Here is a 24,931-nt window from a genome sequence, read left to right on the forward strand (position 1 = left end):
CCCCTCCCTAAGGAATGCTTACTAAATCCATTCTGTGAATCCTCAGCTTTCTTAACCTTGTCTTCTCCGTTCTAATACAAGTAAAATATATCTTTGTACCGTGTTAGCCAGTAGAGATAAAAAAATTGTTTAAAAGAACAGAGTCCTCAGTGGTTGATAGCTTTTAATGGCTAACTGAAAAGATGGTAACTTCTCCGTTCTAAACATTTTTGCTATCTTGGTGGTGTCTGGATTACACTAATATAACCATGCGGTGAGCGTTAGAGTCCGGCCGGCACCTAAGGCTACACCTCTATACTAGCTGGCAACTCCTCAGCTATATAGTAATAAGGGTATCCCGTGATATGGAGGAGGGGTACAAAATGTATTCCCTCCGGACTTGATCAGCTGCACCAAAATTAATGTCCTAATCCCTATCTTCAGCCACGGGAACCCCCCCGCGTCTTTAATTACAGACCGGGTCAGTCTAACTAGCTATATCCAGCCACCACCGTCTTTCCTGCCCTAACAACCGTCATCTGGATCTCGTGTGACACTCGATCCACACCTCAGGGCTGGGATCGCGCTCTGAGCTCCAGCGGGCACTACCCCTGAGTCACAATCAGGTACCTTTTAACACCGATAAGGACACACAGCCCGTCACTCCCTCCTCTCCAAGAACAACCACAACGGCAGTGAATACAAAATATGTAACACTTACCGAGGGTTGTAGGTGATCAGCCTGGTTGGAGCGGAGGGAGGTCTCAGTCCGTGACATCCAAACGATCGGTATTTGCAGGTCGGTAATGCGTCCTTGAAGGAGCTCCACGTTGAGTGCGCCAAACTGTCAAGGGAGGAATTTTGGGTCAAGACTGCTAATGGAGTCTTCGTTTAGGATCCAGAGACGGTGCCCCATTAATGCTGTATACCAGTGCCGATATATATCAATGTATATAAGACAAAGAACACACAGACAACATGCTCTCTCCTTGAGTCAGCAATACCCACTGAGCTCATTATTATATTGAAAGAAACTTAATTATTACAGAAGGCACCTTCGGCCTTGAAAATGATACACTGAATTTATGGGAGTGTCACTCCCCTATTTCTTTGTCGCTCCTAATTGGGAGACCCAGACAATTGGGTGTATAGCTACTGCCTCCGGAGGCCACACAAAGTATTACACTTAAAAGTGTAAGGCCCCTCCCCTTCTGGCTATACACCCCCGCGTGGGATCACGGGCTCCTCAGTTTTATGCTTTGTGCGAAGGAGGTCAGACATGCACGCATAGCTCCACTGTTTAGTCAGCAGCAGCTGCTGACTATGTCGGATGGAAGAAAAGAGGGCCCATACGGGGGCCCCCAGCATGCTCCCTTCTCACCCCACTTGCGGTCGGCGGTGTTTGTTAAGGTTGAGGTACCCATTGCGGGTACGGAGGCTGGAGCCCACATGCTGATTCCTTCCCCATCCCCATTAGGGCTCTGGGTGAAGTGGGACTTGACCGGTCTCCGGGCACTGAGACCGTGCTCCATCCACAGCCCCTGGAGGATCTGCTGGATACGGAGCGGAGTTTCCTCAGGGACAGGACCCTGCTTCATTAAGGTACTCCGTGTCCCCGTGCTACCGCACGCACACTGCAGCATTGCTGGGTGTGTTAGTGCGCCGGGGTAAACAGCGCTGCTGCGCTTGTGCCGTTACTCACTACAGCTCTGCTGAGTGAGGAGACTTAGTACGATCGGCCGATCCGGCCGCTGGGGTCAGTGTTTACTGCGTCGCGGCTGAGATTTGTGGTGCGCCGGGGACTTCCGCGCTGGCCGTGCATATATGACGGCCGCGCTAGATTACTACAGTCCCCGGCTTTTGTGGCCTAGTTCGTGTCGTTCCCGCCCCCAGACCTGCCAGTCAGGAGGAGGGCAGGACGCTGTACAGACCAGCAGCGCTAAGAGCTGGAGTCTGTTTTACATACTCCAGCCCTCACACTAGGCACAGTGGGACGCAGTTTCCCGCACTTTTGTTTGTGGCACGCCCACGGTCCGCCCCTCTTCACAGGACGCCGGCAGCCATTCCTGCCTGCACGCTGAGCTGCAGAGGGGAGGCTGGGAGACCCAGACAAGGGATTCTACGACCTCACACCCGCTTTTCAGCGGGCGGTAAGCAGCCCTCAAGGGCTCTCCCCCACTTGTGCCATAGTGTACTTTGTATTTTGTGCTGGCAATACTTTACACTGTACGGTCGCTGGTGATTTTCTGCTATATACCCTCCTTAGATTTCTCAAGGAGACAACAGCATGTCGTCCGCAAAAAGCAAAAGTGCCAAGGCACGGACTTTATATGCTGCCTGTACCGCATGTGGGGCTGCTCTACCGGCAGGTTCCACTGACCCCCATTGTGTGCAGTGCTCGGCCCCTGTGGCAATTGCTCAGCCGGGGCCTCTGCTAGAGGTGACCCAGGGAGAACCACCTGTGAATGCTGTCCAGGTGACAGGGACGGAGTTTGCAGCTTTTGCTGACAGATTGTCTATGACTATGTCTAAAATTCTTGAAACATTGCAGTCTAGACCAGTAACTCAGACCATGGGCACTGTTGGTTCATTGCCCCCTGGTCCCCCTCAGCTGGAACACTTCCTAGCTCCGGGGGTGTCACATGCACCCCAGGGTGACGGCTCTGACTCGGACGACAGTCCCAGACAACCTAAGCGGGCTCGCTATGAGCGACCCTCAACTTCATCACACTGGTCAGGGTCCCAGCGGGACGACTCTCTGTGTGATGAGGCGGATGTAACTGATCAGGATTCTGATACTGGGGCCGCTCTCAATCTAGATACCCCGGATGGTGACGCCATAGTGAATGTTCTTATAGCGTCCATCAATAAGATGTTAGATATTTCTCCACAAGTTCCTCCTGCGGAGGAGGCAGCTTCACAGCAGGAGAAATTCCATTTCAGGTATCCCAAGCGTAAATTAAGCACTTTTCTGGACCACTCTGACTTTAGAGACGCAATCCAGAAACACCACGCTTATCCAGATAAGCGTTTCTCCAAACGGCTTAAAGATACGCGCTATCCTTTTCCCCCTGACGTGGTCAAGGGCTGGACACAGTGTCCCAAGGTGGACCCTCCAATCTCCAGGCTTGCAGCCAGATCTCTAGTTGCAGTGGAAGATGGGGCGGCACTTAAAGATGCCACTGACAGACAGATGGAGCTCTGGTTAAAATCCATCTATGAAGCTATTGGAGCGTCGTTGGCGCCAGCATTCGCAGCCGTATGGGCACTCCAAGCTATTTCAGCTGGCCTTACACAGGTCGACACGGTCACACGTACATCTGCTCCGCAGGTGGCACCATTGACCTCTCAAATGTCTGCATTCGCGTCTTACGCGATTAATGCTGTCCTAGACTCTACGAGCCATACGGCGGTGGCGTCAGCCAACTCCGTGGTTTTACGCAGAGCCCTGTGGTTGAGAGAATGGAAGGCAGATTCTTCTTCCAAGAAGTGCTTAACCAGTTTGCCTTTTTCTCGTGACCGATTGTTTGGTGAGCGTTTGGATGAAATCATTAAACACTCCAAGGGTAAGGATTCAGCCTTACCGCAACCCAGACAAAACAAACCCCAACAGAGGAGGGGACAGTCTGGTTTTCGGTCCTTTCGAGGCTCAGGCAGGTCCCAATTCTACTCATCCAAAAGGACTCAAAAGGATCAGAGGAGCTCAGATTCTTGGCGGACTCAATCACGCCCAAAAAAGCCAGCCGGAAGAACCGTTACCAAGACGGCTTCCTCATGACTTTCAGTCTCCTCTCTCCGCATCCTCGGTCGGTGGCAGGCTCTCCCGCTTTGGCGACATTTGGCTGTCACAGGTCAAAGACCGTTGGGTGAGAGACATTCTGTCTCACGGGTACAGGATAGAGTTCAGCTCTCGTCCTCCAACTCGTTTCTTCAGAACTTCTCCACCGCCCGACCGAGCCGATGCTCTGCTGCAAGCGGTGTCCGCTCTAAAGGCGGAAGGAGTGGTGACTTCCGTTCCTCTTCAGGAACAAGGCCACGGTTTTAACTCCAATTTGTTTGTGGTGCCAAAGAAAGACGGGTCGTTCCGTCCCGTCCTGGATCTAAAGCTGCTCAACAAACACGTAAAAACCAGGAGGTTCCGGATGGAATCTCTCCGCTCCGTTATCGCCTCAATGTCTCAAGGAGATTTCCTAGCATCAATAGACATCAAGGATGCTTATCTCCACGTGCCGATTGCACCAGAGCATCAGCGTTTTCTACGCTTCGTTATAGGAAGCGAACACCTGCAGTTCGTAGCTCTACCTTTCGGGCTGCCGACAGCCCCTCGGGTCTTCACCAAGGTCATGGCAGCAGTAGTAGCAGTCCTGCACTCGCAAGGTCACTCTGTGATCCCGTATTTAGACGATCTACTTATCAAGGCACCCTCTCAAGAGGCATGCCAACACAGCCTGAACGTGGCACTGAAGACTCTCCAGAGTTTCGGGTGGATCATCAACTTTTCAAAGTCAAATCTAACCCCGACCCAATCACTAATATATCTTGGCATGGAGTTTCATACTCTCTCAGCGATAGTGAAACTTCCACTGGACAAACAGTGCTCGCTACAGACAGGGGTGCAATCTCTCCTGCAGGGCCAGTCGCACCCCTTGAGGCGCCTCATGCACTTCCTAGGGAAGATGGTAGCAGCAATGGAAGCAGTTCCTTTTGCGCAGTTTCATCTGCGTCCATTACAATGGGACATTCTCCGCCAATGGGACGGGAAGTCGACGTCCCTCGACAGGGAGGTCTCCCTCTCTCAGGCAGCCAAGGAATCTCTCCGGTGGTGGCTTCTTCCCACCTCATTGTCAAAAGGAAAGTCGTTCCTACCCCCATCCTGGGCGGTGGTCACGACAGATGCGAGTCTATCGGGGTGGGGAGCAGTGTTTCTCCACCACAGGGCTCAAGGTACGTGGACTCGGAAAGAGTCCACCCTTCAGATCAATGTTCTGGAAATCAGAGCAGTCTATCTTGCCCTACAAGCCTTCCAACAGTGGCTGGAAGGCAAGCAGATCCGAATTCAGTCGGACAACTCCACAGCGGTGGCATACATCAACCACCAAGGGGGAACACGCAGTCGGCAAGCCTTCCAGGAAGTCCGGCGGATTCTGACGTGGGTGGAAGACACGGCATCCACCATATCCGCAGTCCACATCCCAGGCGTAGAAAACTGGGAAGCAGACTTTCTCAGTCGCCAGGGCATGGACGCAGGGGAATGGTCCCTTCACCCGGACGTGTTTCAGGAGATCTGTCGCCGCTGGGGGATGCCGGACGTCGACCTGATCGCGTCACGGCACAACAACAAAGTCCCGGTTTTCATGGCACGGTCTCACGATCACCGAGCTCTGGCGGCAGACGCCTTAGTTCAAGATTGGTCGCAGTTCCGGCTACCGTATGTGTTCCCACCTCTGGCATTGTTGCCCAGAGTGCTCCGCAAAATCAGGTCCGACTGCCGCCGCGCCATTCTCGTCGCTCCAGACTGGCCAAGGAGGTCGTGGTACCCGGATCTGTGGCACCTCACGGTAGGCCATCCGTGGGCACTACCAGACCGTCCAGACTTGCTGTCTCAAGGGCCGTTTTTCCATCTGAATTCTGCGGCCCTGAACCTGACTGTGTGGCCATTGAGTCCTGGATCCTAGCGGCCTCAGGTTTATCTCATGAAGTGGTTGCCACCATGAGACAGGCTAGGAAGCCATCCTCCGCCAAGATCTACCACAGGACGTGGAGGATATTCCTATCTTGGTGCTCTGCTCAGGGAGTTTCTCCCTGGCCTTTTGCATTGCCTACTTTTCTTTCCTTCCTGCAGTCTGGGTTGGAAAAAGGTTTGTCGCTTGGCTCCCTTAAAGGTCAAGTCTCCGCGCTATCCGTATTTTTTCAGAAACGCCTGGCGCGACTTCCTCAGGTACGCACGTTCCTGCAAGGGGTTTGTCATATCGTCCCCCCTTACAAGCGGCCGTTGGAGCCCTGGGACCTGAACAAGGTTCTAATTGCTCTCCAGAAGCCGCCTTTCGAGCCTATGAAGGAGGTTTCCCTTTCTCGTCTTTCACAGAAAGTGGCCTTTCTAGTGGCGGTCACGTCTCTTCGGAGAGTGTCCGAGCTGGCGGCGTTATCATGCAGATCTCCATTCCTGGTGTTTCACCAGGACAAGGTAGTTCTGCGTCCAATTCCAGAATTTCTTCCCAAGGTGGTATCTTCCTTTCATCTCAATCAAGATATCACTTTACCGTCTTTGTGTCCGCATCCAGTTCACCAATTTGAAAAGGGTTTGCATTTATTGGATCTGGTGAGAGCACTCAGGATCTACATTTCCCGCACGGCGTCTCTGCGCCGCTCGGATGCACTCTTTGTCCTTGTCGCTGGTCAGCGTAAAGGGTCGCAAGCTTCCAAATCCACCCTTGCGCGGTGGATCAAGGAACCAATTCTTCACACCTACCGTTCGGCTGGGCTTCCGATTCCATCAGGGCTGAAGGCCCATTCTACCAGAGCCGTGGGTGCGTCCTGGGCATTACGGCACCAGGCTACGGCTCAGCAGGTGTGCCAGGCGGCTACCTGGTCGAGTCTGCACACTTTTACCAAGCATTATCAGGTGCATACCTACGCTTCGGCGGATGCCGGCCTAGGTAGACAAGTCCTTCAGGCGGCGGTGGCTCACCTGTAGGAAAGGGCTGTTTGACGGCCCTATCACGAGGTATTCTTTTACCCACCCAGGGACTGCTTTTGGACGTCCCAATTGTCTGGGTCTCCCAATTAGGAGCGACAAAGAAGGGAATTTTGTTTACTTACCGTAAATTCCTTTTCTTCTAGCTCCAATTGGGAGACCCAGCACCCGCCCTGTTTTCTTAGGAAGTTTGTTTTTTTCGGGTGCACATGTTGTTCATGTTGAACAGTTCAGTTCTCCGAGGTTGTTTCTCGGGTTGAATTTGTATTTAAAACAGTTATTGGCTTTCCTCCTTCTTGCTTTTGCACTAAAACTGAGGAGCCCGTGATGCACGGGGGGGTGTATAGCCAGAAGGGGAGGGGCCTTACACTTTTAAGTGTAATACTTTGTTTGGCCTCCGGAGGCAGTAGCTATACACCCAATTGTCTGGGTCTCCCAATTGGAGCTAGAAGAAAAGGAATTTACGGTAAGTAAACAAAATTCCCTTCTTCTCCCAGCAGATGTTCATTAAAACATTCTTTCTATGTGGACACTACTGATAAGAGTTTGTAGCTTCACATTTTGGCTTCATTATCTTTGGTTAACCCCTTCATGACTATACAACTTTAAATTATACTATAGGTCTGTGCAATGGCTACATAGACAGACAGACAGATAATTTTGCATCTACATCTAGATTTTGATTTAGTTATATACACACATATTCTTATTACGTTTAAACAAACAAACTATAGCTCAGTGCCACCTCCACAAAAAATGTCAGCTCGAGACGCAAAAAATAAGCCATCACTGAGCCATAGATCCCGAAAAATGAGAACGCTACGGGTCATGGAATATGGCGTAAAACGTGCGCCACTTTTTTCGGATAAACTTCAGATTTTTTTTTTTAACCTCTTTATATAAAAGTAAACCTATACATGTTTGGTGTCTACGAACTCGCACCGACCTCAGTCATCACACCCACACATCAGGTTTACCATATAGTGAACACAGTGAATAAAATATCTCAAAAACAATAGTGCGATCGCACTTTATTTGCAATTTGTCCGCATTTGGAATTTTTTTGACGTTTTCCAGTACACCATATGGTAAAACTTACGGTTTCATTTAAAAGTAAAGCTTGTTCGGAAAAAAATGAGCCCTCACATGACCATATTGCCGGAAAAATAAAAAAGTTACGTCTCTCGGAAGAAGAATGGCGGAAAAAAAAACGGAAAGCGAAAAATCGACCTGTCGTGAAGGAGTTAACAATGGTGCGGCAGTCTGCACTCTCGACCTCTGCTACATTTGTTTCCTGCGGGGCTGCCGAGAGCGCTGTGCTCTGCAGGTAGGAGGTCATTTTGTTACCGGTATACACCTTGAATGGCTGCTTGGTTTTCTGCTCTTACACGGTAAATCCACATGCAAAGGACAATATATCTGTGCGGCCCTATACAAGTCAATGAGCTATTCACACATTTGTGCTCCAACTAAGAAAAACGCACTGGTGACCTATCCTAATATATAGAAATTGTTTTTGTTTTTTGTTTTTTTTTTTAATTTTTTTTTTTTTTTTTGCTTTGTTCATTTTTTTTCCCCCTGCAAAATTTGTAATGGCCATGTGTATACAAGGCCATAAGATAACGGAACCAAGCTATGTAATGTTTCTATGACATGCAGGTAATCTGTGCTGAATGGTATATACTATTCTCTTCTGTGCACACAATGCAGGCGGCTTTCATACAAGACATTTGTTATTATTAACATTGCTCTGGAGATTATGCGCCTCCTCAATACTTTTAGCTGATACTGTCATATTTACCATATATACAGTTAGGTCCAGAAATATTTGGACCAGCTTTTACGTTTGAGTTTTTTACCAAAACACATTCAAGATGGTAATATAATTAATATGGACTTAAAGTGCAGAATCTCTGCTTTAATTTGAGGGTATTCCCATCCTAATCAAAGGAAGGGTTTAGGAATTACAGCTCTTTTAATTTGCAGCTGCCTCTTTTTCAAGGGATCAAAAGCATTTGGACAATTATCTCACAAACATGGGCTGTGCCCTCGTTAATCCATCATCAGTTTAGCAGTAAAAAGGTCTGGAGCTGATTCCAGCTGTGGTGTTTGCAGTTGGAAGTTGTTGCTGTGAGCCCACAACATGCGGTCCAAGGAGCTCTCAATGGAAGAGAAACGGAACATCAATGGCTGGAAAAAAAGAAGAAACCTGTCAGAACAGAAATGTTAAGAGCGAGCAAAGCAACAGAGCACTGGTGAGCTTGTGAACTCAGAGGCCTGGACACCCATGGAAGAAAACAGTGGTGGATGATCGCAGGATTCTTTCCATGGTGAAGGAAAACCCCTTCACAACATCCACCCAAGTGAAGAACGTGCTTTAGGAAGTAGGTGTTTCAATATCTACGTCTGCAAGAGAAGACTTCCTGAGAGCAAATACAGAGGGGTCACCACAAGTGGAAACCATTTATCAGCCTAAGGGTACAGTTCCACTTGAGGATAGCTTCTGCGAGAGCATTGGAAGCGATATGCTAATGACTCTGCTATGAGCGTCAGCCGAGGGTCATGTGACTGTGATCTGATCTTGCGATTGGGTCACAGCTGCGGAGAAGAGGGAGGGAGCACTTTCTCACCATCTCCTCCCCGGCCTGTCTCTGCGTACATTACACTTCAGTCGGCTGACATGCGAGTGCAGTGCGATGTTTCACACACTCCCATAGACTTGTATGGGGGTGTGTGAGCCGAGACTCGCTGCCAAACGCCGCATGCTGTGATTCATTCCGCAGGCCGCTATGGCATGAGATATCAATCGCAGATGGACACTGCCCCATAGTTTTTGCAGTAGAGTGAGAGCAATCTGATGTTTTATTGGGTTACACTCATCCGTGCAAAACGCAAGTGGAACCGAGGCCTTAAAAATAGGCCAGATTAGGCTTTGTTAAGAAGTATCTGAAGAAGCCGCCCAGTTCTGTAAAAGCATTGTATGGACAGATTAAGCGAAGATTAACCTGTATCAGAATGATGGGAAGAAGAAAGTATGGAGAAGGCTTGGAGAGCCTCATGATCCAAAGCACAGCACATCCTCTGTAACACATGATGTAGTCGGTGTGATGGCCAGGCATGTATGGCTTCCAATGGCTCTGGGGCGCTAGTGTTTATTGATGACGTGACTGAAGACAGAAGCATCCGGATGAATTATGCAGTGTACAGGGCGAGACTTTCTGCTCAGATTCAACCAAATACAACAAGATTGATTGTACGGTGCATCACAGGACAGATGGACAATGACCCAAAACATCCTGCGAAAGCAACACAGGAGAAGGCAAAGACGTGGAATATTCTGCAATTGCGGAGTCATCACCAGATCTCAACCCCATCGTGCTGCATTTCACAAGCTTGAGACAAAGATCCACAATCTACAACTGAAGTCAGCTGCAGTAAAGGTGGCAAAGTCTCACTGAGGAGGAACCCAACGTTAGTGATGTCCATGGCTTCCAGACTTCATGCCGTCACTGCTGCAAAGGATTCTCTATGAAAAACTAAAAATCAACATTTTATTCATGGTAAATTTGTCCAATTACTTTTGAGTCTCTGAAATGAAGTAGCTTTGTAGAAAATGGCTGCAGTTCTTAACTCTTAACAGGATTTTTTTTTTCAACCCCCTTTACTTAAAACCTGAAAGTGTAAACTTCAGTTGCATCTCAGTTGTTTCATAATTAACCAAAAATAGTGTCCTGCAGAGCTGAAATCACGAAGATTCGGTCACTGTTCAAATATTTCCATACTGAACTGCAAATGTGACTCAGATGACAGATTCGCTGCCTTTGCACTATGGCTTTGTATGATGCACATACATTGTGGATCTTTCTGTTTTCTATATTTCCTTTTTTTTCCCTTAGATTTCCCGGCAGTGAACTGGGTGCTGCAGCTGGACTGCCCGGAGGACGCCAATACTTACATTCACAGAGTCGGGCGAACCGCACGGTGAGTCTTACTTAGTATCTTTATTGGCTGTGGCTCATAACCTCATGTACTATAAATGTCTGTGTCTGGTATTAAGTCCGGGGCACATTTTTACACATTTACAGGCTCCAAAGCTGAAATCGTCCATGATTTATTAAGGTCTGCTTAAGATGACTTTCGATGATTTAAATTCTGGAAAGTTTCTAATATTCTGCACATTAACCTCTTAAAGGAGCTGTGCCATGAACAATCGTACATTTTAATTAAAGAGGACCAACCACCAGGATTTTCCTATATAAACTAAAGCCAGTGCTACACGGGCACTATCATGCTGATTCTATACATACCTTTAGTTGTGAGATCGGATGTATAGTATCTGAAATACAGGCAAGTAAAGTTTGTGAAATGCACTGTTATTTTATTGATAGCAGCTACCGAATATCTAATAGGTGGATTGAGTTTAATTTAATAGCTAATTATTCCCGCTCATGCCCGTCTGTCCCCTCCCCGTCTGCCGCCCCCCCTGTCTGCCGCCCCCCTGTCTGCCGCCCCCCTGTCTGCCCCCCCCTGTCTGCCCCCCCCTGTCTGTCCCCCACCCCCCCGTCTGTCCCCCACCCCCCGTCTGTCCCCCACCCCCCGTCTTTCCTCTTGCTCCCCGCCCCGTCTTTCCTCTTGCTCCCCGCCCCGTCTTTCCTCTTGCTCCCCACCCCCCATCTTTCCTCTTGCTCCCCGCCCCGTCTTTCCTCTTGCTCCCCGCCCCGTCTTTCCTCTTGCTCCCCGCCCCGTCTTTCCTCTTGCTCCCCGCCCCGTCTTTCCTCTTGCTCCCCGCCCCGTCTTTCCTCTTGCTCCCCGCCCCGTCTTTCCTCTTGCTCCCCGCCCCGTCTTTCCTCTTGCTCCCCGCCCCGTCTTTCCTCTTGCTCCCCGCCCCGTCTTTCCTCTTGCTCCCCGCCCCCCGTCTTTCCTCTTGCTCCCCGCCCCCCGTCTTTCCTCTTGCTCCCCGCCCCCCGTCTTTCCTCTTGCTCCCCGCCCCCCGTCTTTCCTCTTGCTCCCCGCCCCCCGTCTTTCCTCTTGCTCCCCGCCCCCCGTCTTTCCTCTTGCTCCCCGCCCCGTCTTTCCTCTTGCTCCCCGCCCCGTCTTTCCTCTTGCTCCCCGCCCCGTCTTTCCTCTTGCTCCCCGCCCCGTCTTTCCTCTTGCTCCCCGCCCCGTCTTTCCTCTTGCTCCCCGCCCCGTCTTTCCTCTTGCTCCCCGCCCCGTCTTTCCTCTTGCCCCCCGCCCCGTCTTTCCTCTTGCCCCCCGCCCCGTCTTTCCTCTTGCCCCCCGCCCCGTCTTTCCTCTTGCCCCCCGCCCCGTCTTTCCTCTTGCCCCCCGCCCCGTCTTTCCTCTTGCCCCCCGCCCCGTCTTTCCTCTTGCCCCCCGCCCCGTCTTTCCTCTTGCCCCCCGCCCCGTCTTTCCTCTTGCCCCCCGCCCCGTCTTTCCTCTTGCCCCCCGCCCCGTCTTTCCTCTTGCCCCCCGCCCCGTCTTTCCTCTTGCCCCCCGCCCCGTCTTTCCTCTTGCCCCCCGCCCCGTCTTTCCTCTTGCCCCCCGCCCCGTCTTTCCTCTTGCCCCCCGCCCCGTCTTTCCTCTTGCCCCCCGCCCCGTCTTTCCTCTTGCCCCCCGCCCCGTCTTTCCTCTTGCCCCCCGCCCCGTCTTTCCTCTTGCCCCCCGCCCCGTCTTTCCTCTTGCCCCCCGCCCCGTCTTTCCTCTTGCCCCCCGCCCCGTCTTTCCTCTTGCCCCCCGCCCCGTCTTTCCTCTTGCCCCCCGCCCCGTCTTTCCTCTTGCCCCCCGCCCCGTCTTTCCTCTTGCCCCCCGCCCCGTCTTTCCTCTTGCCCCCCGCCCCGTCTTTCCTCTTGCCCCCCGCCCCGTCTTTCCTCTTGCCCCCCCATGTCTGCAGTATTTGTACCTGTGCCACTAGGGCTCAGTTGCACTCACTCTGCACCTGCTCAGTGCATCCTCTGCACCATGTTGTAAGAGGGAAAACCTGCACTTGGCTCACACAGGCTCTACTTACATCTTAAGCTAGGTTCATACACTGCGTTTTTTTGACGCTGCGTTTTTGTGCGTTTTTTGCGGCAAAAACTGCACAAAAACACACCCGTGGCAAAAAACGCACGCGTTTTGCCGCGATTTGGTGCGTTTTTTTGCTGCGTTTTGCTGCGTTTTTGCTCACTGCGTCTTTTTGCGTTTTTTATCAGTGAACAAAAAAAAAAGGTCTGATGTCATTTCCTTCTTCAATGTGTTCTTCATTCTCCACTAGTGTATGGAGAAGAGCAGACAGCTGCAGAACTACAAGGCTCAGCATACTCCATCCAATAGTGTATGCAGGAGAGCAGACAGCAGCTGCAGAACTACAAGGCTCAGCATGCTCCATCCAGGACTGTATGCTTGAGGGAGAGTCAGGGGGAGCAGACCTACAAGGCTCAGCATCCTCCATCCAATAGTGTATGCAGGAGAGCAGACAGCAGCTGTCGAACTACAAGGCTCAGCATCCTCCTTCCAGGACTGTATGCAGGATTTCTTTGCCCCCCCCCAAACAAAAAAAATGACGTTGGCTTCGCCATATTTTTGTATGCTAGCCGGGTACAGCAGGCAGGTACGGGCTGCCCACAACCCCCAGCTGCCTATTTGTACCCGGCTGGGAACCAAAAATATAGGGAAGCCCTTTTTTTTTTTTAAATTATTTCATGAATTTCATGAAATAATTTAAAAAAAAAATGACGTGGGCTTCGCCCAATTTTTGAGTCCAGCCGGGTACAACTAGGCAGCTGGGGATTGGAATCCACAGTGCAGGATGCCCATGCTTTCTGGGCACCCCCGCTGTGAATTGCAGTCCCGCAGCCACCCCAGAAAATGGCGCTTTCATAGAAGCGCCATCTTCTGGCGCTGTATCCAACTCTTCCAGCTGCCCTGATGCCGGGTGGCTCGCTGGGTAATAATGGGGTTAGGGCTAGCTGTATAGCTGGCCCTAAGCCCGAAATTCATGGTGTCACGCCAATATTAGACATGGCCACCATGAATTTCTAGTAAAGATATAAAAAAAACACAACACACAGAAAAATATTTTTATTAGAAATAAAACACAACACAATTAGTGACTCCATCTTTATTGAAATAAACCCCCCCCCCTCCGCAGTAATCCTGGGTCAGGGTCCCGCGCCGTCCAATCTGGATCCAATATCATCTGATCGGTTTGCTGGAAGGCAAAGCGATCAGATGATGTGTCAGGATCAAGTGCCTGAATCACATCACACATCAGCTGATTGCATAAAAGCCGATTATACAATCAGCAGATGCATCGGTGCAAAAAAAAAAAATAATACTCACTTATGTGCTGATTACCGGCAGCTCCTGGAGCGATGGGGCGGGAGTCTGATCCCGTCCGATCGCTGCAGCAGCTGCCGGTAATCAGGGATGAAGTCTCCTGACGCATCCGCTGATACCTGTCGGGCGCCTGCGTCACCGCGATACTTACGATCACCTGATGCATCAGGTGACTGCATCAGGTGATCCATCGCCAGGTCCTGCATCCATCGGAGGTTTCCCGGCCGTCTGCACACAGCCGGAGCGGGGGTGGCGATACCGTGAGAGGAGATGGGAGCGGGCATGGCACCGGGAGGCTGCAGACAGGTGAGTATAACTTTTTTTTTTTTCTACTGTTAACTTTTGTTTTCGCAGCTGCTTCCACCTCCCGCCCAGACATGGCGCCGCACGGCAGCATTCATGCACAGGACAGGAGGTGGAAGCGGCGGTGACGGTACCGGGAGGATTCACGCTTCTGTATATACTGACAGAAGGAATCCTCTTCCTGTAAACGTCACTTTTCTACCCACTTCCTGCGTTTATAGCTGCGTTTTTGGTCTTAGGAACGCACCAAAACGCAGCTATTTGCGTTTCTCATTGCGTCTTTCAACATCCCATTGCACTCAATGGATGAAAAGCGCAGTGAAAAACGCGGGAATAATGGACATGCTGCGTTTTTGTGGCACCACAAAAACGCAGCTGAAAAAAAAACGCTGTGTGCAGACAGCAAAAATGAAAACTCATAGACTTTGCTGGGGAAGCAAAGTCCTGCAGTTTTGAGGCCAAAAATGCACCCAAAAACTGCGCAAAAACGCCGCGAAAAACGCACTGTGGGAACTTAAGGCCCCGTCACACTAAGCAACATCGCTAGCAACATCGCTGCTAACGAACAACTTTTGTGACGTTGCTAGCGATGTTGCTGTGTGTGACATCCAGCAACAACCTGGCCCCTGCTGTGAGGTCGTTGGTTGTTGCTGAATGTCCTGGGCCATTTTTTAGTTGTTGCTGTCCTGCTGTGAAGCACAGATCGCTGTGTGTGACAGCGAGACAGCAACAACTAAATATGCAGGCAGCAGGAGCCGGCTTCTGCGGAGGCTGGTAACCAATGTAAACATCGGGTAACCAAGAAGCCCTGTCCTTGGTTATCCGATATTTACCTTTGTTACCAGCCTCTGCCGCTTTCACTGCCTGTGCTGCCGGCTCCTGCTCTGTGCACATGTAGCTGCAGCACACATCGGGTTAATTAACCGATGTGTGCTGTAACTAGGAGAGCAAGGAGCCAGCGCTAAGCATTGTGCGCTGCTCCCTGCTCTGTGCACATGTAGCTGCAGCACACATCGGGTTAATTAACCGATGTGTGCTGTAACTAGGAGAGCAAGGAGCCAGCGCTCAGTGTGCGCTGCTCCCTGCTCTCTGCACGTGCGGTGGTAACCAAGGTAAATATCGGGTTGGTTACCCGATATTTACCTTAGTTACCAAGCGCAGCATCTTCCACGCGGCGCTGGGGGCTTGTCACTGGTTGCTGGTGAGCTCACCAGCAACTTGTGTAGCGACGCTCCAGCGATCCCTGCCAGGTCAGGTTGCTGGTGGGATCGCTGGAGCGTCGCAGTGTGACATCTCACCAGCAACCTCCTAGCAACTTACCAGCGATCCCTATCGTTGTTGGGATCGCTGGTAAGTTGCTTAGTGTGACTGTACCTTTACCCTTATCCTGTTCTTTGCCAACTTGTGCATAATCTCCCATAGTTGATTACAATTGAATAGTATAGCTACCATTTGAATGCTAATCACTCCAGCGATCTCTTGTTATGTTAATCATACTGTTCACATACACAGTGTATGTAGGGGGGGGTGGACTGGACCTCCCTATGGAGAGGCAGTGCTGGTCATCCCATGTGTGTGCAGAGAAGACCAAAAACTTCCCTGCTTCCAGCCTCTCTCACATTTTAAAGGGAACCTGTTACCAGATTTGACGACTATAAGCTGTGGCCACCACCAGTGGGCTCTTATATACAGCATTCTAACATGCTGTATATAAGAGCCCAGGCTGAGCTGTAGAACATAAAAAACACTTAATACTTACCTAGGGGGTGGTTTTATGGGGGTTGCTGCTTTTCCGTCTGGTGCCCCCTCTCCTCTGCCATCGCCGTCTTCCTTTTACCCAGCCCAGTATGGATGACACGTCTGTCATCCACACAGGCCGACATTGCGCTCCTTCACAGGCGCACTTTTATCTGCCCAACTCAGGGCAGATCAATGTACTATAATGCGCAGGCGCAAGGAAAAGTTACAGACCGCGCATGTGCACTACAATACTTTGATCTGCCCCCAGCAGGACAGAGAGAAGTGCACCTGTGCAGGAGCGCAATGTCTGCCTGTGTGGATGACGTAGGACGCGTCATGTACACGGGCCTTAGAAGGACGTCTATCACCACAGAGAGGAGGCTGAACCGAGAGCAGCGACACCCATCGGACTGGACTGCTTCTTAGGTAAGTAGGAAAAGTGGTCATACAGAGCGGCCTGGGCTCTTATGTACAGTATTCTATAACGCTATATATAAGAGCTCACTGGTGGTGGCCGCAGCTTATAGGGGACAAATCTGGTGACAGGTTCCCTTTAAACAAGGTTGATTTGAACATTTACTTCTTTCTGTCCTTTTATAAACCACAATAATAACAATATTAATAATAATAATAATAATATGGCATTTTTAATCGCATATATATTGTATGCAAATTATTTATGTAAATTACACTATACTTCCTGTTTCCAATGTGTGCACTGCTTGAGAAAGGTTCTTGGTGAACTGAAACATCACTGTCACATTAATGGGCCATTAAAGGACATCACCTTTGCAGCAGAGTGCTGCCTCCATCTTTTTTTCACTGTATAGCAGTAGAGGAAGCTACTTGGTAGGCTTGGCACTCACAGCGACGACGTGGAAACCAAAGTGCTGCTGTAATCTTCTATTTTAGATACCGGTCCATTTTTAAATGATATATAACAGTTTTGCAGCCCCACGCGGGGACACTGGCGGCCCCGCGGGGACACTGGCGGCCCCACTGGCGGCCCCCCATTCGGCCCCACTGGCGGCCCCCCATTCGGCCCCACGCGGGGACACTGGCGGCCCCCCCCCTCCCCCACGCGGGGACACTGGCGACCCCACGCGGGGACACTGGCGGCCCCTCCCCCACACGGAACACTGGCAGGCCCCCCATTCCCCCCCACGCGGGGACACTGGCAGGCCCCCCTTTCCCCCCCACGCGGGGACACTGGCGGCCCCACGCGGGGACACTGGCGGCCCCACGCGGGGACACTGGCGGCCCCACGCGGGGACACTGGCGGCCACTGTGGAGGTCGACTTGTTTGTTCTAATATAATAAGAATATCTGTGTATATAAATAATCAAAATGCAGATGTAGTTGTATAATTTTCTGTTTGTCTATGTAGCCATCGCATAGACCCATAGTATAATTCAAAGTTGTATAATCATGAAGTTAACCAACGATGATGAAGCCTGAATGTGAAGCTGTAAAAGTGTTATCAGTAATGTTCACATAGAAGGAATGTACGGGAGGCAGGCAATGTGATGTGAGAAATTGGGGAGTGAAAAGCACTCCTTGTTAGCTTCAAGGTTATTCATGCTTACTTATTGTATAATTGGATCTATCGAATTAAACCAGTTCAGTTGATGACGCTGGCTGAAAAGAGAGCATGTCTGTGTTCTTTGTCTTAGGCCCGTTTCACACGTCAGTGAAAAACAGACGTTTTTCACTGGCGTGTAAAACACGCACATGTCCCTGCGTGTGCCGTGAATCTCGGCACACGTGGGTTGTCTAAGTGCAATCCGGGCTCCGTTCTCCGTGGCCCGTGATTGCACTTAGAAATCAACTCACCTGTGTGCGCTCCCCGCTCTCCATGGTGCTGAATCCTCCCGCGGTGCAGCATCCGGCCGACGCTGACCCCTGCAGCAGCTGCTTCCGGGTCGGCTGTGTCGGGCATCATTAATATGCGCGACAGTAATCAGCCGGCTTAGAAGCAGCAGGGAGAACGGGCTGCAGAGGACATCGCTGGACGCCGGGTGAGTTAAAATGTTTTTTATTTTAAAAGCACGTTTTTTTCTGGCACGTGTTTCACGGACCACACCACTGCGTGGTCCGTGGGACATCAGTGATGCCAGAAAAAAATGGACATGTCTCCGTGCGGCAAACACGCACACGCGGGTACGCCGCACGGAGACACGTGCAGTGAAAAATCACTGACGTGTGAGCAGACCCATTCATTAGAATGGGTCTGTGTATGTCAGTGATTCTGGTACGTTTAAAAAAAAGCACAAACGTACCAGAATCACTGACGTGTGAAAGGGGCCTTATATACATTGATATATATTGGCACTGATATACAGCTAATACGGCACAGTCTCTGGATATCCCAAATAAGGACTCCAGTAGCAGTCTTCAACGCAAATTCCTCCCTTGACACCCCCCCCCCCCCCCCCCCCCCCGCCCACGCAGGGACACTGGCAGCCCCCCCCCCCACGCAGGGACACTGGCAGCCCCCCCCCCACGCAGGGACACTGGCAGCTCCCCCCCCTCACGCAGGAACACTGACAGTCCCCCCCCCCCCCCCCCCTCACGCAGGGACACTTGCAGTCCCCTCCCCCCCCCCCCACGCAGGGGGCACTGGCATTCTCCCCCCCCCCCCCTCCCGCCCGCAGGGACACTGGCGAGCCACCTTTTTCCTTTCTCTGAGCCCCGTTATCTCCGTGGCATGGACAACAGGCAACATTTGGAAAGCAGCAGTGTTTCTCTCCAAGTCTCGCTCAATTTGCAGCAGTTGACTCTTTTCCTCTCTCCGCTTTTGTCAAAACATCCGTGTTCATCTTCTCCACAGCCATTACATCACAATCTGTCTCCTTTTCTTCTCTTTATTGGAACAAACATGTTTCCCCACTTAAGAGCTGCACAGCATCAGCCCCACCATGCTTTATCTCCATCCAGCACCATGCTCTTCCTCAGACTAGACCGTCCTCCATGCTCCAGCCAGTCATGGCACCGCTTATACACAGGTGCTGTAGGACACCATAGCAGACCATATAGCAAACTAAAGGTACCGTCACACTAAGCAACTTACCAGCGATCCCAACAACGATAGGGATCGCTGGTAAGTTGCTAGGAGGTTGCTGGTGAGATGTCACACTGCGACGCTCCAGCGATCCCACCAGCAACCTGACCTGGCAGGGATCGCTGGAGCGTGGCTACACGAGTTGCTGGTGAGCTCACCAGCAACCAGTGACCAGCCCCCAGCGCCGCGTGGAAGATGCTGCGCTTGGTAACTAAGGTAAATATCGGTAACCAACCCGATATTTACCTTGGTTACCACCGCACGGAACTACACGTGCAGAGAGCAGGGAGCAGCGCACACTGAGCGCTGGCTCCTTGCTCTCCTAGCTACAGCACACATCGGGTTAATTACCCGATGTGTGCTGCAGCTACATGTGCACAGAGCAGGGAGCAGCGCACAATGCTTAGCGCTGGCTCCCTGCTCTCCTAGCTACAGCACACATCGGGTTAATTAACCCGATGTGTCCTGCAGCTAGCTACATGTGCACAGAGCAGGAGCCGGCACGGACAGTGAGAGCGGCGGAGGCTGGTAACAAAGGTAAATATCGGGTAACCAAGGACAGGGCTTCTTGGTTACCCGATGTTTACTGTGGTTACCAGCCTCCGCAGAAGCCGGCTCCTGCTGCCTGCACATTAGTTGTTGCTGTCTCGCTGTCACACACAGCGATCTGTGCTTCACAGCGGGACAGCAACAACTAAAAAATGGCCCAGGACATTCAGCAACAACCAACGACCTCACAGCAGGGGCCAGGTTGTTGCTGGATGTCACACACAGCAACATCGCTAGCAACGTCACAAAAGTTGTTCGTTAGCAGCGATGTTGCTAGCGATGTTGCTTAGTGTGACGGGGCCTTTAGTCCTCCTATGGATGTCTGTGAATTACATACGTGTCCGGTCTTTATTTTTAACAGTACATGTACCTGTTCTAATCTACAGGACTGATTGTCTGTTTTTTTTGTGGACAGGCTTTAGGAAAGAAAACAAGGACCAGGCAATGGTAAAGGCTGCAGACGGGGGCCAGACGGTGACTGTTCTTATTAAATAACAGCAAGCAGAGATCTTAAAGGGGTGGTCAACTACTTTGACATTGATGGCCTATCCTTAGGATAGGTCATCAATGTCTGGTCGGTCGAGGTCAGACACCCTGCACCCCCGCTGTTCTCAGTGTCGGCTGCGGCAGCATACTGCCGGAAATGCTCAGGTCCGGCGCTGCCTGCGGCCAGGTACTACACATCTGCCTCCTTTTGCTAGGAATGGGAGGTGGATGTGCAGTACCCAGCAGCGGCCACTTTCAGAAGACGGAGCAGCACCAGAACTGAGCATTAGTGGCTGTCTTACCGCCGCCGGGACTGAGGATAGCTGATCGGCGGGGGTGTGGGGTGTCTGACCCCGATCAATCAGACATTGTCCTAAGGATAAGCCATCAATGTAAAAGTAGTGGACAACCCCTTTGAAACCAACAAGCATATCAGACGTACGCCACCTATCCAAAAGTAGGTGGACAGCTTGTGTAATAGGGTTATCAAACATGGTGAAAAGTGAAACTGACTCTGTTGCCCTTAGCAACCAATCAGATTCCACTTATCATTCTTCACAGACTCTTTGGAAAATGAAAGGTGGAATCTGATTGGTTGCTAAGGGCAACAGTGTCAGTTTCACTTTACACAGTTTGATAACCCTATTACACATACGGTCCACCTACTTTTGGACCACTTTGTATATATTTTTAAGGTCTTTCCCATAAGTTCTGGTTGTAAATCCTCATGGTGTGAATGTGGCCTCTCGCCTCCATACTGTGCGGTAATTGAGGCGAGCCCCATCTTCGTGAGCACACATCTCCCCTATTTATCGGTTACGGCCACGTCCCCCTTAAAGCATATTGTATGTGAGCCGGATTACATTCTAATGGCTGCGGCTAATGGAGCTCGCTGAGGCTTCAATGAAAGTTTCATGGACCGCAAGAGTATTTAATTGTCCACCATAAAACCTTAATTAATGATCAGCACTAATTAGTAATCTGCATTATCTGCCGTTACTGCAGTGCTGCTTAGTTCAGCCTCGGCTGTGTGTTTCTGGAGAGCGGCCGGGTCCGAACACCAGGCTGCGCGCTGGATAAACGGATCGGTGCCGCTTGTTCCGGTATGCTTTTTAAAGCCCACACCCAGCTTTCCCATAACCCTGAGAAAGCGATAAATCTGCTTTGTAGTGTAAACGTCCAGGAGCAGGGGGAGGACACGTAGAGAACATAGGAGCACATAGAGAACGTATAAGAGATCTTTGTGCACATCGAGTGTCATCCGAGCCGTCCTGTCACAAGAGGGCAGTAAAAGCTAAATTTGTACATTTTCCTCTGGACTTTGTCATTGTAATTTCATCGCTCTTTTCCTCTGATGTCTGGATGGAAAACGATGGTGTTACCAGTGTAACATTAGTGTCGTTGGCTCTGGAGAACGTGCTCCGTATTGGATGCTCTTATGTAGAATATAAGGCCTACGACACACGGCGAGAAAAATCGGTGCGAGTGGGATGCGATAAAAAATTGCATTCCAATCGGACCAATATTACTCTATGGGCCCGCTCCCATAAGCGATAATTTTCTCGGCCCTAATTGGCCCGAGAAAACAGTTGCAGTATGCTGCAAGTGGAATGTGGTCCTGTTTCACTTGCACCCATTCAAGTCTATGAGGAGAGAAACGTCGCATTACACATGTAATATAGCGGTGTAGTGCGAGTATCGCAATAGCCGGCAACGGAGGAGAGAGGGCGATTAAATCCCTCCCTCCCCTGCTCCGCAGCGCCGGCCCGCCCCTCTGCAGCTGTGGTCTGATCGCAGGATCGGACCACAGTCGCATGGCCCTCGCATGATACTCTGCTCCCCGCTGTGCTGAGTGTGTGAGCCGAGTGTCATGCGAGGACCCGCAGTGATCCCAGTGTGGCCTCCGCCTTATACAAACAATCCCAGGATATAATTACTACTTGGAGATTATAACACCAGAACCCGGATCCAGCCAATTTTTTATGTTTAGTCTTTCTGTCTAAGTAACGTGATTTATGACGGTTCCATCATTACGTATAGGGCGGCCCCCATATTATTTTATTATAGCTGTTATACACCAGAAGTAAATTCTTTAAAGGGAATGTCCACAATTAGAACAACCCCTTCTGATTCTATGAGTCCCCCCAGGTAAAATAATAGAGACTATACTTGCCATACCGGCTCACTTCCAGCGGCGTCCGGGCTCACGCTGGGTTGTGACGTCATGCGAGCCCCATGTCCAATCAGCGCTGGCTTCCTTCTTCCCGCCTTCGGACCAACTGAGCAATCAACAGGAAGTGAGTACCGTCGCAGAGTCACTTCCTGTTGATTAACTTGTTTGGTCCGCAGGTTGGGAAAAAGACGCTGGCGCTGAGAATCGATCAGGACAAGGGGCAAAACCTCCTTCCACAATCAAATAATAAGACTACCGCCACCCCCGCACAGCATGATTGTGAGGTGCTGATGTGTTGCCATTATAGCCCGGTAGCTGCTAATTTCCCCTCTCGCCGCCATCTTTGGGCTGCCATGAAGGACGGACTACAAATGAATAAATATAAATAAATATAATTTTTTTTTAAATATATAAAACTAAGAATTGGTTCCACCCCTTAGCCCAGTTCAAAAATAAGTATATTTTTGTCTGTAAAAGACTAATCTAGGAAATCATCAAATTTCTATGTCCATAGAGTGTGCGCTTTATGGCTTTCAAGGGTCGGCAAGATATCAAACATAAACCTTTAGTATATTTTTGTCTGTAAAAGGCTGATCTATGAAAACATCAAATTATCTAGATTCTTTGGCCAAAGTGTGTGCTTAAGGGGTTTGAATAGCCAGCAAGACGGTGCGGACGGCCGGAGGAGATACTGCGGAGGGCACGGTGCAGCAGACACATGATGTAGTAGTAGAAGTTATGCATGATACCAAGTGTGATTCTCTTGATGGCTGAGAGGAGGATTCCTGAACTGATTACCTTGCAAGTGAGCGAGGTCACATGGCACATGCACGTGGAAGAAGGTTCTGTGGTCAGATGAGCCAAAAGAGAATTTCACGACTAAATGCAAAACGCTGTGGGTGACAGAAAACGAACACTGCACATCTCTGATAGCACCATGCCCACCGTCAGACATGGTGGTGCAAACATCCTGCTGTGGGGAGGCTTTTCTTCAGCAGGGGCAGGGACGTTGGTCAGAGATGATGGGAAGCTGGATGGAGATAAATACAGGCCAGTCCTAGAGGAAAACCTGTTGAAGGCTGAAAGACTTGAGACTGAGGTTTATAGGACAACGACCCTAAACATACTGAGCTATAATGGATGGATTAGATCAAAGCATATTCATGTGTGTGAACGGCCCAGTCACAGTCCAGACCTAAATCCCATTGAGAATCTGTGACAAGACCTGAAATAACTGATTACAGACGTCTCCATCCAATCTCACTGAGCGAGAGCTGTTTTGGAAAGAAGGGGCAATAATTTCAGCTTCTAGATGTGGAAATCTGGTAGAGATAATACCCCAAACGACTTGGAGCAGTAAATGCAGCAAAAGGTGGTCCTACAGAGTATTAAAGGGCATCTCTTAGGGCCAATATGCACCCAGGACCACGAGCAGTTCTGGATGCATGTTGCTAATCCCTGCCTAAGGCTATGTTCGCACGCTGCGTTTTTTACCGCTTTTTTTGTGGTGCGTTTTTTGTGTAGTTTGGGGCTCAAAACTGCATGACTTTGCTTCCCCAGCAAAGCCTATGACACTTCTTTTTTTTGATGTCCGCACAGTGCAGTTTTCTTTGGCTGCGTTTTTGTGCAGAAAAAAAATATGAGCAGGTCAACTTTTTTTCTGCATTTTCCTGCGTTTTTCCATCCATCCAATGCATTGGACAAACGCAGCAAAGTGCAGTGATCAAACACACAGCAAAACGCAGATTAAAACGCAGTGCGTTTTTGCCGTGGGTGCGTTTTTGTGCGTTTTTAGTGACAAAAAACGCACAAAAACGCAGCGGCTAAAAAAAAAAAAGCATTGTGCGCACATAGCCTAACTGTCCTTGTATACACTAGAATAAATAAACGTATCTATGAACAGTACTTCTAAATATCTCATATCGTATGCTAATGAGCGAGGTCAGTAGTCCCCTGGGCGATATTTCCCTTGGCTAGTCGTCCCCATTAGCATGTTGGCACATCCCTGATCTCACTCACCTCTGCTGCCATCGCATCAGACACTGGATTTCGGCTCAGTGCGCATGACCCCGGAGTTTGGGTCATGCGCACTACTTCAGTTTAAAGCCAGGACGCGTACACCCGGCTTCATAGTGCGTGTGACCGAAACACCAGGGTCCTGCGCACTGAGCCGAAATTCAGCGTCGGACGCGATGGCGGCGGAGAGGTGAGTGACATCATCCTGTGACGCTGCGCATTCATTAGCATGTTAGCACGCACACACAAGGGGTGTACTAACATTCTAATGTGGGCGACTAGCTCAGAGGGCCACGATTGGAGAATTAAAGCTGCAGATCTAAAAATGACATCTGGAATCACACACACAGACACACACAGACACACACAGACACACACAGACACACACAGACGCGCACACAGACGCGCACACAGACGCGCACACAGACACGCACACAGACACGCACACAGACACGCACACAGACACGCACACAGACACGCACACAGACACGCACACAGACACGCACACAGACACGCACACAGACACGCACACAGACACGCACACAGACACGCACACAGACACGCACGCAGACACGCACGCAGACACGCACGCAGACACGCACGCAGACACGCA

The 24,931-nt window shown here is 50.5% G+C and overlaps 1 protein-coding gene across 1 annotated transcript in view; it reads left to right on the forward strand.

Moving 5' to 3' along the window:
- Positions 1–24,931, forward strand: part of DDX10 (DEAD-box helicase 10) — a 349,483-nt gene that overhangs the window by 82,655 nt on the left and 241,897 nt on the right. The window contains exon 9 of the mRNA XM_075337422.1: positions 10,570–10,654. Coding sequence (XP_075193537.1) covers positions 10,570–10,654 — 85 coding nt within the window. The remainder of the gene's footprint in view (positions 1–10,569; positions 10,655–24,931) is intronic.

Source organism: Anomaloglossus baeobatrachus, chromosome 2 (assembly GCF_048569485.1).
Source record: "Anomaloglossus baeobatrachus isolate aAnoBae1 chromosome 2, aAnoBae1.hap1, whole genome shotgun sequence".
NCBI classification, from domain to species: Eukaryota; Metazoa; Chordata; class Amphibia; order Anura; family Aromobatidae; genus Anomaloglossus; species Anomaloglossus baeobatrachus.